The 14,034-nt window shown below is 39.5% G+C and overlaps 1 protein-coding gene across 1 annotated transcript in view; it reads left to right on the forward strand.

Moving 5' to 3' along the window:
* ENPP1 (ectonucleotide pyrophosphatase/phosphodiesterase 1) overlaps positions 1-14,034 on the forward strand; it is a 181,152-nt gene that overhangs the window by 135,276 nt on the left and 31,842 nt on the right. Inside the window, exons 15-17 of the mRNA XM_073575821.1 lie at positions 6,835-6,962; positions 11,443-11,512; positions 13,461-13,548. Coding sequence (XP_073431922.1) covers positions 6,835-6,962; positions 11,443-11,512; positions 13,461-13,548 — 286 coding nt within the window. The remainder of the gene's footprint in view (positions 1-6,834; positions 6,963-11,442; positions 11,513-13,460; positions 13,549-14,034) is intronic.

Raw genomic sequence — 14,034 nt, forward strand, 5'->3', positions numbered from 1 at the left:
ATGCCAATTAATTACAGCCAAATTCTCACATATATTTATAACCTTTTTTACAATACAATACAAAACTTAAAGAACAGCTTTGCTGTATCTTCTTACCTTAATTGCAATTCTTTATTTCCATTCTTAAAAGCATCAACCACTGTCTATGATAATACATAAGCGATAAAGCATTACACAATAAAGGCAGCCATATTTACCAACATGGGTCACAAAACGAATGCACTACAGAATGTAGCCGACCCCATTATAAATGTGGAGGTAACACAGGCAAAATACTGGTGAAACAACCATTGATTAACCTACTAATCCATGGTGGTCAGCTTGTATTAGCATTGCACATGAATATAGCTTGTATAGGGTGCCAGTCACACAGATGTAGTGCAGAGTGTCTGGTTTACAGTCTGTTAGTGATGCACGTACTATTAGATTAGACAGTAAAATATATGTAATAAGCATTGGCCAAAATTTGCATGCTTGCAACCCACGTCAAGGGTCCTCATTGGCTTGTGAGTCCAGTGTGTGAAAGGCTCTCTATGCAAGTCGTATCCATGTGCAATTCGACTATTAGGGGATTATGCCCTCCATGAATTGGTAGGTTTGTGAATGGTTGTTTCATTAATGTTTTTCACCTGTGTTGCCTTCACCTTTATCAAGGGGGGGGGGGCTGCTGCATCCTGTAAGGGCATTAGTTTTGTGTCCTGTTGGAATATACGAATGCCCTTTTTTACTTTTAGTGTAGGGACTCGCAAGTCATAGAGGACCCGTGATATGGGTTGCGAGATTGCATATGTTGACCAAAATATCGACCAATACCACATACTAACAATATACTATTTTAAATGTATATCTTGTATTTATCTGGCTAACTGTTCTGGCATAGTTGACGCATGTATTTTTATCCGGATATTTCCTAACATATTTTGCCATTATGATGTGTGTATATTCAGTATTTATCTATTGATTTGGGAAATCTTTTGTGTAAATGTGCAGTTAGTGTAACCATAAGCAGTCAGCATTTACATAATGATTTTAGTTGTGTTCCCTCTGGGCTAGAGTCACCTTTTTACTAAATATTTTGTACTATATTTAAACAAATTAATAAAATAAAGATTTTTATCAATATACTGTTAAATTTAGTAGCCTCTTCGATGGGCTCTTCAGCTGTGAATGGGGGATTTTAAAGTAACCCAAGCTCCAGCTGCATTATATAATTAGTTACCCTTTACGTTGTTTGTAAATGCTCTTACATACAGTATGCATTAAATTCTACTGTGTTTTGATGTCTCAAATCTGGACTGGAGGTCATGCTTCACCACTCTCCTGGCCACGGCTACCACCTTGTACCAGTGGGTATATTCTTCAAAAATTTTTGCAAAGTTAAATTTGCGACATGTTTCATGCAAAGAGCATGAGTTATTTTTCATAAACATAGTGCAACCAGAATTTTTGTGGGCGTTATTTCTTGCAAAAACCCAAATTGCACTTAATTGGGAGTTAACCAGTGTGATATTTTCTACGTGAAGCAAAGTAGCAACTTGTCTGCTGTATTGCTTGCCTGTAAAACAGCTTGGTAGCACCTTAAACTTACAAGAACGAAAAGTCTGAGGACAGAGAGTCGATGCAATGCATGTAGGAGGAAATTGATAACCATGGCAATGAAACAATATTTGGCATCCAACTATGGAAGATTCATCAACTGTCCTGTTTGAGGTGGTGTAGCAATGTCTCTCAAAACATTCATACAGTGGGCCATGAAAGGCATATAATGTCCCTGTCCTTAGTTGCTGCTCCAGATGCCTTTGGTGTACAGCACTGTTGAGCTCAATGCCAAGTTGAAAGAGTGGCCCACATCTTTACTGCAGAGTTGGTATCCTTTTCTCTAACAAATAATGGTGAATTAGTATTTTAGATTGATGTAGAGTCTATAGCATCATTTCTCAAAAGGAAATAAAGTCCACTAAGTAGTACATCAGCGACTGCACCACCAGCAACTTGGCCAGATGGAACTTGAGTTGGCACACAAGCGTATGACTGGTAGTGTATTCTTCTTCCCTCACCACACAATAAGGGATGGATATCTGACAGTGCAAAGGGAGAGGAGGAATAATTTGAGTTTAAAATCAGTGTTTGTGGGTAATGATGACACCGACCAGGTGCTACTTGAGGATGCGGCCCGGCTATCAGAAACTTGAGCAAGAGTAGAAGTTGAAACAGAAACATGGAGCGTATAAACCACCAAAAATTAAGTAATAATTAAAAAGGTTCAAAAGGTGCACAAAAAATGTGGTGTCACCCCACAGGCACAAATACGGGGAGAAAGAAACACAGAACCATTATGTTCAATCAAATGTGTATATATAAAGTGACAGTGCAAGTAATTACACAAAAAAGTAATTAGGAAATGACAGGCTCATTATCACCACATAGGGAAAAGTATGTAGTACCATGCATTTTATAAGGTCAGTGACCATCCAGATTTTGGCCCCCTGAGAAAGCCAACGTGAAATGCTTGTAGGGGTACGTGTTACATTCACAGCCATGAGAATGAGCAAGTCATTGCAAGTTCTTACCCAATCACTGTATAAAATGCATGGTACGACATATTTCTCCCTATGTGGTGATAATGAGCCTGTCATTTCCTAATTGCTTTTTTGTTGTCACTGCCGGATTGCTATGAGCACCGCCCGGTGGTTGGCGCTCATAACAAGTGAGTAATTCTGCTACATACAGGTGATCTGATAATCGCCTGTATGTAGCAGAGCCAATCGGATTATGGCAGCTTCTAGTCTCCCATGAAGCATGACAAGTTTAAAAAAAATGTTTTTAAAAAAATATAAAATAATAAAAAAAATAAAAGTTCAAATCATCTCCCTTTCGCCCCATTCAAAATAAAACAAAAAAAATCAAACATACACATATTTGGTATCACCGTGTTCAGAATTGCCCGATCAATCAATAAAAAAGGATTAAGCTGATCGCTAAACGGCGTAGAGAGAAAGAGTCAAAACGCCAGAATTATGTTTTTTGGTTGCCGCGACATTGCATTTAATTGCAATAACGGGCAATCAAAAGATTGTATCTGCACCAAAATGGTATCATTAAAAACATCAGCTCGGCATGCAAAAGATAAGCCCTCATCCATTCCAAGATCACGAAAAATGGAGACTCTACGTAACGGAAAATGGCACAATTTTTTTTTCTTAAAAAAGTTTGGAATTTTTTTTCACGACTTACAAAAGAACCTAGACATGTGTGTCTATAAACTCGTAATGACTTGAAGAATCGTAATGGCAGGTCAATTTTAGCATTTAGTGAACAAGGTGAAATAAAACTAGTGTGGGATTGCACTTTTTTTTGCAATTTCACTGCACTTTGAATTTTTTTCCCATTTTCCAGTACATGATATGTTAAAACCAATGGTGTCATTAAAACTGATGCACAAGTACATATAGTCACAGTTAGAGGTCTAGAATATATATATGTATATAGTATATGTATGTGTGTATATATGACTCTCCACTGTCCGAGATGACCGTCATCTTATACGAATGTCACTCGGCAACCGCAGGATGACATCAAGTGACCTACAAAAGGAATAGCAAATGGCAGCTGGGGTTAAGTGCACGGCAAGAACAGTTTGTAACGGACTCCTAGAAGCAGGGCTCAAGTCATTTAAAGCTAGAAAAAAGCCTTTCATCAATGAGAAGCAAACGAGAGCCACGCTGAAGTTTGCCAAAGACCATAAGGATTGGACCATAGAGGATTGGAGTAAGGTAATCTTCTCTGATGAGTCTAATTTTCAGCTTTGCCCAACACCTGGTCATCTAATGGTTAGACAGAGACCTGGAGAGGCGTACAAGCCACAGTGTCTTTCACCCACTGTGAAATTTGGTGGAGGATCAGTGATGATCTGGGGATGCTTCAGCAAGGCTGGAATTGGGCTTGTTAATCTTTGCGAAGGACGTATGAATCAAGCCGCATACAAAGTTATCCTGGAAAAACAGTTGATTCCTTCTGCTCAAGCAATGTTCCCCAACTCTGAGGACTGTTTTTTCCAGCAGGACAATGCACCATGACACACAGCTAGGTCAATCAATGTGTGGATGAAGGACCACCACATCAAATTCCTGTCATGGCCAGCCCAATCTTCAGATCTGAACCCCACTGAAAACCTCTGGAGTGTAATCAAGAGGAAAATGGATAGTCACAAGCCATCAAACAAAGAAGACCTGCTTAAATTTGTGTACCAGGAGTGGCATAAGTTCACCCAAAAGCAGGGTCAAAGACTGGTGGAAAGCATGCCAAGATGCATGAAAAGTGTCATTAAAAATCATGGTTTTTCCACAAAATATTGATTTCTGAACTCTTCCTGTGTTAAATCATTAGTATTGTTGTTTCTAAATGATTATGAACTTGTTTTATTAGCATTATTTGAGGTCTGCAAGCACTGCATTTTTTTGTTCTTTTGACCATTTCTCATTTTCTGAAAATAAATACAAAATTTAGTGCTTGGAAATTTGAAGACATTTTTTTCAGTAGTTTATAGAATAAAAGAACAATTTCAATTTTACTCAAAAATATACCTATAAAGAAAAAAATCATACTAACTGAAAATTTTGCAGTAGTCTCTTAATTTTTGCCAGAGCTGTATATAAAGATGGATATAGATGTATGTATGTATATATATATATATATATATATATATATATATATGTGTGTGTATGTGTATATATATGTGTGTGTGTATATATATATATATATATATATATGTATATAATATACTGTGTATGTGTATATATGTGTGTGTGTATATAAATATATATATATATATATATATATTTTATATACTTTTTATTTTTTAAACAATTGCCAAGGGGCCTTTAAATATGGTGAAGACACCAGAGTATATCTTAATTACCCAGATGACTATGTTTTTGCAAACTAAGAAGAATTGACTTTTTGTCTGTATATTGGCTTGTGGATTTAAGTGTTTATCTCTGGTGGGTCAAGAAGACAGACTTGCATACCATTTAACATACTGTGTAAGACTGTAATAGTGACTAGTACATAGTGTGTGTTTATTGTATGCTGTTATGCTAGTTGTGTATTATGCTCCACATCCAGTTTGTTGACTTCAAAGCTAGATAGGGAAAGGCTGTGAGGGTGGACTGAAGGACACTGGGTAAATTTAAAAATGATTGACCAAGACTTAGCAGTTCACTTATTTCTACATGTGGACTTTTTGTCTCTAATGAGGCCCTTTTTCTGTTTTATTGTCACAGGTACCATGACTCATTTACAATCTGGTAAATGTTTTTTACTGTCTGTGTGCCTTCTGGCACCTTGTGACCTTGCTGCTTATTAATTTGTAAATGTGATTTGTTATCTCTTATGAGGCGCTTTCTGTCTATTGTTATGATGAATGCATATCTTGAACTCTGTTTTGAGTGTCTGTGCGCCTCCCTTTGGATTATTTTAATGTTGCAGGCTGCCTATTATGCACAATCTATCTTCATCAGTGATACAAATAGTGTGCATGCGCGCTTCCCCTTGGCCGCGCCCCCTCTGTGTTTTCACTGTCTTCCGGTGTTTACTGGATTGCGTGGTGACAGCTAGGCGCCGGCCGCCCCACATGACTCAGCTCACCTGGTGGGGGTGACGCGCGAGTGTTGGTGGACCCGGAGATGACGCTTTGAGTGGTGCATTTAGACAACTGGATTATTTGACCCAGATATAAAATACGGGGACACTGGGCCTATTAAGCCAAGCTTCCCTGAGGAAGGAATCTGTACCGAAACGTACGTCGGGGATCCAGTCTCCTGCTTCCACGTCTCAAACATGACGGGTAATCATTGATTTAATATCTTACAATTATCTATTGCGCTGCTAAGCACACTCCTCATTAACCCTATGGTCTCCATATGAATGAAGGCTGCATTTACTATATAGGAATGGTGTCCTAATTATACCAATTTATAGTGCTATACTAAGCAGCCAGCATTTGGAGAACCAGAGCGTTATACCTACTTGCATCTTTTTGCTCCTGGAATTATTTGCTACTGGGGGGTTATGTTCATTTATTGGAGTATACCACTAATCTGGGTACAGACACAGTATACCCATTGTGTTTGATTGTGGGAGCAGGGATCTTCTGCTACGATAGCTGGACTAGGTCACTAATTAATGTTTACATGTTGTCATATTTGTATCTGCTCACCTTATTGAATATTGTGTTCTTTGCATATGATCTATTAAATCTTAATATTTTTGAATAAAAATTATTATATTTTGTAAACTTGCATAGACTCAGGTCCTCCGTTATTTGATTAAAATTAAAAATAGATCACATGCCTCGGATATAAAAAGACTCAAGAGACAGAGAGAGCAGATCTCATCTCATCACACAGAGCTACCAGTCAGACATTCTAATAAACACTCAACGGACGAGAGACAGGACTGCAGCCAATTCATCATGGCACCATCACGAGGGAGACGGATCTATGTTTCTATAGGAATCAAATTAGGAGTTGTTGGCTCCGGTTGGCAGGACACAGAGACCATCTCTTAACCATGGATATGAGCCGTGGTACATGCAGTCTTGCTAAAGGCAGCCGAGCCAGCGGACGAGAGTACCCACTGACCCCGTTTCTCCACAGCAGATTTTTGAGATTTACCGTAAGGAAGCAATAGGTATTCGATTATCAGCACTTCAAACCAAAGCTATATAATGAAATCAACAAATATGTGAACTCCAGAAAAAATGTCAACGTTATGGGATTATTGCATAGAAGTTTAGAGAAATTTCATACTCATTACTGTATTTCTTTTTCTCAGTGCAGAAAACTTGATCAGCATTTCAAGCCTTTTCTCAAGCAATACTTACCAAAACGCTTTCATTTTGCCAACAACGATAGAATTGAATCGCTCCACTTTTACAGTGATCCAAAATGGCAAGTTGTAAAGTAAGTGAATTTTTTTTTAAAATGTAGAAATTACAGTGCCCCACTTACACATAGTCCAACATAGAACAAAATTACCAGTAGTGCCGACCTGTCTTATTGCAGAAACCAGTGGTGCCCATGGGTTATCGGAGTCTTTCAGGTTTCAAGGTGTCTAGCATTTCACAACATAAAATAGTACAGCATGCTATTGTATTTTTGGCAGAATCTATGATAAAGCAGGTGTAAAAATAGTATTAAAAGGAATCTGTCAGCACAGAATAACTGTTCAAACCAAGCACAGACACTAGGTGCACCCTTGGTGTGGTCAATCATTTAATTACAAGTTTCCACCTACTTGTTTTCCATCTCTTGTTGCCCATGTTTGGCTCTATAAAGCGACAGCTGTCAATCAAAGAAAAGGAGTGATGGCGATAGAGGGAAAGCAAATTGGTGGGGAGGTACACTTAATTGATTGGCCACACCAAGGGTGCACCAAGCGCCTGTACTGAATCAGTATTCTGTGCTAACAGACGCCTTTTTACTTGTATACGGTTGTCCCACTGTTTGGCCTATGTTCAGTGGAATGGGCATGTGGGGTTTTCAAGGATGCTAAGCTATTGTCAGATTTGTCTTGCTTAGGCCTATTATCTCTCCACAATTATCATATCTGTACATTTGGACAACCTGAGCAAGGAATAACTTTTGGTCAAACAAGTGTTTTAATGATTGACTGACATACGCATACGCAGCGGTGACGTGAGAGCAGTGGAACTGATCCCCCAACGAACTCCGGTGAACTCTCTCATGGCAGCTCAGTGATACACTGTGGGAGCGATTACCTCCTGTCAGTGTATCACTGGCAGTCGGGTAGAGCAGTCACATCTCCTGATGTGAATGTTCTACACGTGAGATCCCGTGGGACACTCGGGATTACGTGAACTACGGCGGAAAGGTGAGTATATGGTGGTTTATTATTTTACATTTCTTATAGGAGACAAGGGCATAGGGGATTGGGCATTAAGTGAGTATAATGTTTTTTTATTTTTATTTGAATATGTACTATATGTAATTATTTTACTCTTTTTTTAACTGTGAGCACAGGCGCTGGTTGATGAGACTACATCTCCCATCAGCGGCACCTGCTGTCACTGTTATCAGTGACAGCAGGCATAGCCCGATGGGTTGCTGGAAGATTGGTGTGCACTCAGTGTTGAGGTGCAGGTGGAATGGGGCCTGAGACCCCACGACCAAGGCTAGAGAGATTCATCGCACACTCTGTTTTTTGGTGATGCATGTTTCTTTATTTCGTGCGAATGAACAAAATTAATTGTGACTTTGAAGTTTGCGACAAAGTAAGGACGTTTCGATCCCACTGTGGTCTTTATCACAATGTGGTTTGGTACTTGAAATGGAAGGGATATATTTGATGGGGAAGAGTTGCAGTTACTGCTGTGTTGTCTTGGTTTCCTTGGCGCACCACCCAGCAAACATAGGCATGGGTGCGCCAAGGAAACCAAGACAACACAATAGTTACTGCAACTCTTCCCCTTCAACTATAGTGGAGTCGAAACATCTTTACTTTGTCGTCTACTTCAAAGTCACAATTAATTTTGTTTGTTTGGATGAAATAAAGAAACATGCATCACCAAAAAACAGTGTGCGGTGATATCCAAATCCAAGAAAAGACAAATGGGCCGCACTCATCGGGCTGGTGAAGAAATGCTACTGCTTTATTGGCACATGCGATACATGTTGGCCGGGGGAGTGGTAGTAGGAGTGAACAGGAAGCTGACAACGGCCATTTCACTCTAAACCAGAGCTTTAACGGGACATCTGACAGCATCACCCCGCAGCACTGTGACCAACAGTCTTACTGGTGGTAGCGTTACCGCCGATAAGAACCTCTGCTCCCGCAGATGACAGTGTGGGAAACACCATTGGAAGCCGGTAGAACGCAAAAAAAACCTCAGCAAATCCGTAAACATTTTTATACCTGCGTTTTTGCTGCAGATTTGACTGACTCAATTGAAGTCAATGGGTGCAGAAATGTTGCAGAAACGCAAAAAGAATCAACATGCTGCAGAAAAGAACGCACTGCAAATACTCAAAGGAAATTTATTGATCATGTGCACAACACTTCAGGATTGTCACTGAATTCGCTTGCATAAGGATTCCTTAGCGTTTTTGGCCCATTTCCATGCAGAAAAAATGCTGTGAAAATGCATCAAAAATGCACTGTGTGCAAACAGCCTAAGTCCTTCTTATGACAATTTCTTATGACTGATCGCTAGAAGCATAGTACTTGTAGTTCACTACCGCCACCTTTACTATGCATGCAACTAGGATTTGTCACAAACATATACAAGGATGATAAACAGGCTAGGGATTTGTGGAGGGACTGAGATTAACCACTGCCTGATTTTGGTCTACTAGTATGTTCTGTCTGATGTATTGGAATGGAGTGGACTCAGGTGTTAAAGGGTTACTCCCAGATCCTATCCAATATGTAGAAAGTGTAATAATAACGATATTAGCATATACCTCTAATTAGAAATAGTAGTGTAGTTCTTCTGACTCACTATGTCACTTACCACATGTGTGGGGCATTGCAGTAGCTTAGATATCCATGCTCACGACCACTCACAATTAACTGCCACTATATGAGTGTTATGTAGGAGGTGTAATAATAATAATATTAGCACATACCTCTAATTAGAAATGTAGTATTGTTCTTCTTGATTCGCTATGTTGCTAACCCCATATGCTGGGTATTGCAGTATCATAGAAATTCATGATGACATTATTATGACAACTAACAACTAACTGTTACTGTATGAGTGGTCATAAACATGGATACCTAATCTACTGTATGGGGTATGCAGCACAACGAATCAGGAAAACTATGCTAAGTTCTTAACTGGAAGTGTTTGCTAATATTATTATTATTACAATTACTACATATTGGGATATGATCTTGGAGCTGAGAATACCCCTTTAAGCCCATTGCACACCTTTCCCAGTCCTATTAAATAACTTTGGTCCATGTGCGTTCCCCGTACTATCCAATTTTAATAATTGACTAGTACGTGGATAGCCCTTAAATAGGGATGGGCGAATCTACTCGTTAGGACTCGTTACTCTGCGAGTAGTAGGGGACTCGCAGGAGTCGGTACTCTGCGAGTTTCCAAGCGATTACTCGCACAGTAACGGGTCCAATGCAAATGCTAGCGTTTTCCAAGCGATCTGTAGCATCGCTTGGAGAACTGATTGACAGGTTGGTCACACTCGTCAAACATAGTGTTTGACAAGTGTGACCAACTTTTTACTACTGAGGCCGCCTATGCAGCATCAATAGTAAAAGATAAAATGTAAAAAAAAAAATATATATTGTTATTCTTACCCTCCGACGTCCCGCGCAGCCTTCCCGCCTCTCCACGCATCCGTTCCCAGTAATCCTTTGCGAAAATGCCTGCGATGACGTCCGTTCTCGCGGGATCGCGATGTCTCGCGGTAATTCACGATGACGTCGCGCGAATGACCGCGAGACTTCGCGATCCCACGAGAACGGACGCCATCGCGGGCATTTTCGCAAAGGACTACTGGGAACGGATGCGTGGAGAGGCGGGAAGGCTGCGCGGGACGTCGGAGGGTGAGAATAACAATATTTTTTATTTTTAAATTCTATTTTTTACAGGGATATGGTTCCCAAAGCCCGGAGGACAGTCTCCTCTCCTCCGGACCGTGGGTACCATCCGCGATTGTTCTGCTTACTTTCCGCATGGTGTGCACAGCCACATGCGGGAAGTAAGCGGAACAAAAAAAATGGCAGCACAGGAATCGCTGCAATACTTGCATCCCCATTCATTAACATTGGACTCGCTAGACTCGCAACGAGTAGCGAGTTTCCGAGTCGGACTCGTTAGAGTCTAGCGATTCCGAGTATTTCAGGATTTGCCCATCCCTACCCTTAAATAAGACAAAAAAATTAACAAGTTTGGTATCACTGTAATGATGCTGACATTGAGAATCATGTTGCTGGGTCATTTTTAAAAAACCATGAACCCTGTAAAAATCAAACCCACCATTTTTTTCACATTTTCACTACACTAGACTTTGTACCCCTGTTTTCATGTGCATAGTATGGTAAAATGAATGGTGTCATTACTACAGATCATCTCTCAAAGTAACAAGTCGATGGAAAAATAACAAATTTATGACTCTTAGATGGTTAGGAAAAAATGACCATAGAAAATCTCCAGGTCATGAAAAGGCTAATGAAGTTTGTAGTAATCAGAGAAGAAGAAAGTGATCTGCTGCAATATTTCTAGCGGTTAAAAAGAATCTTTGCAGATTCAACCTTCTGTGGCTACAAGTTTCACACTGTTAATTGGTCATTTATTTATTTATATATCGGATTTGCTTCCCAGTTTTTGAATCGTTTGTCCATATAAAATATATTTGGCAAATTATTGATCTTTCGCATATTTGTTGTCTATTTCAGGTCACCTGAAGATGTAAAAGTGTGCAATGGTGGTTTTCATGGTTCTGACAACCTTTTCACCAACATGCAGGTAATTATATCTGTAAGGCTAGTTTCACACTAGCGTATGGAGGAGCTGCTGAGGGATGCGGACTTCTTCCGTGAAACTCTGCCCCCTGCCGTGCCTCCTGTTGCGGCGACCTGCGCTGAGCGCAACATGTTGGATTTTGTTGCGTTCGCTGCACCATCAAAATGACGCATGTGGAGGCATCCACATACAGCGGCATGGCCTGCGTACCCAATGCTAAAGATAGGGTACGCAGGCCGCAAGCCAACGGAGTTGGAGCTTCACGGAGGAGGCGCGGCAGGGGGCGGAGCTTCACTGAGGAAGTCCGCATCCCTCCACAGCTCCTCCATACGCTAGTGTGAAACTAGCCTAAGATCATAGTTCCCCATGATACTGGTTGAGCAGAATTGTTATCAACTTTTCTTTTCAATCATTGTTACAAATTCTGCAATCCATTTCAGGCACTTATAAGGACAATGCTATCATTGAAACTAGTGGTGTTATTGTGTAGGCTGCAGAACAAAAGCTAAAATTCTACTTTTTTTTGTAATCTAATGTGCCGCTGCTGAGAAATCAAGTCAAATGCAAATTACTTAAGAAGTGTATTGGGGGTGTGTCAATGTACTCGAAGTGCCAAATGGGCTTCCAGCATAATTTGCATGTGGCTTACAATTGATACAATTGAGTTGAAACAATACAATTGAGTAAAGGATGCATGACATTAAAAAAATACAATTGTAAAAATAATTTTACCATTATATACACCAGTTTTAATAAAAAGCACCTCCCTGGATTACATCACCTAATTTAAGTGCATCACTGTCCATCTGTGTGAAAAAAATATATATGTCAACCATGGCCTGATGTAGAATTGTTCTGTATTTTTTTTGCAAATTATAGTGAATTTGTTCCGCTGATGAAGGAAACGCCCGTTGCAGCAATTTTTTTTAACATAATGACATGGCATGAACAATAATTTGCAAGTTTTTTTTTTTTTTTTTTACATCACAATACTGTTACTGGGGGGATGGTTATATCTTGTACTGATAAGGACAAGGAAGCCTAGTATATGCAACATTTAATACATAAATTCATACATATGGATTGTTTCTGTACTGAGCATCAATTATATTTTTATGCATAGTTGTCCATATGGCCACATACAATCAATTTGCCAAGGGGATAGAAGATACAATAGAAATATTAACACTTGATTTTTTTCATAAATAATTGCTACAAACAAATAATTATTTTTATAGATTTTAACCTAAAAAAATTGTATTTTCCCCCAATCTATCACTATCAAAAACTGTTCAAATCTGTCTACAGTTCTGTCTCCTGTCAGGGATCAAATGATCTAAAAGTCTAGGCAGTTGAGTTGGAGGAAAAGCTGGATCGAGAAAGGGGAAGACAAACTGCTGAGGCTTCTAGTGCAGAGGGAAAAACAACTAAAAAATACACAATATAGGTCATGATGACAACTTATTCTGAAAAGTTACCTGAAAGTGCAGTTACACGTTAAACTGTATGTTTTCCTATAATCTAAGTGAATAAGAATGTCCTTCCACTTTTGAATGTAATTTTTTCATAATGTTCATTATGATAATTGATAAAGTCTTTGTTGGGTAACCTGACTCAGACCATGTGCTGTCCATTCTATTGCTCTTTCATGTTCTTTCACAGCATACAGTGCTTAATAACTGATATTGACTAATTATTTACTACTGTGCAAGTAATAAAGGTAATCATGATGCTTACAGACTATTTGGCAGTATCATAATGCATAAAAAAACAGTAATCTGTTGCTTAGGTAAGATTAAGTGATTCCCTTAACAATCGGAGTAAAGTGCAACAGTTTCCTAGAAATCGGCAAAATCAATCCACTGTATGGATATTACATTAAGGACCATTGAGAGAAAAAATGGAAAAATGTCATAAAGTTCATTATCTTATCTGATTCATTTTATTGCAGGCTCTTTTCATTGGTTATGGACCTAAGTTAAAGCATAGAATCGAAGTGCAGCCATTTGAGAACATCGAAATTTATAATCTGATGTGTGGTAAGTAATTTCATTGTACTTTATTATTATTATTTATTGTTATTTATTTATATAGCACCATTGATTCCATGGTGCTGTACATAAGAAGGGGTTACATACAAATTACAGATATCACTTACAGTAAACAAACTAACAATGGCAGACTGATACAGAGGGGAGAGAGGACTTACATGCTACAGGATGGTGGGGAAGGAGACAGTAGGTTGGTGGGTTGCAGCAGTTCCGGTGTTGGTTGAGGTGATATCACCAGTAGTGGTGAGAGAGAAGGAGGTAGTGGGGTCATTGCAGGCTGTAGGCTTTCTTGAAGAGGTGGGTTTTCAGGTTCCGTTTGACGGATCCAAATGTGGTTGATAGTCGGACTTGTGGGGGCAAAGAATTCCAGAGAATAGGGGCTATTCGGGAGAAGTCTTGGAGGCGGTTGGGTGAGGAGCAAATAAGTGTGGAGGAGAGAAGGAGGTCTTGGGAGGACCGGAGATTACGTGAGGG

Source organism: Dendrobates tinctorius, unplaced genomic scaffold (genome assembly GCF_039654945.1).
Source record: "Dendrobates tinctorius isolate UK_male_01 unplaced genomic scaffold, ASM3965494v1 ptg000046l, whole genome shotgun sequence".
In the NCBI taxonomy this organism is placed as follows: Eukaryota; Metazoa; Chordata; class Amphibia; order Anura; family Dendrobatidae; genus Dendrobates; species Dendrobates tinctorius.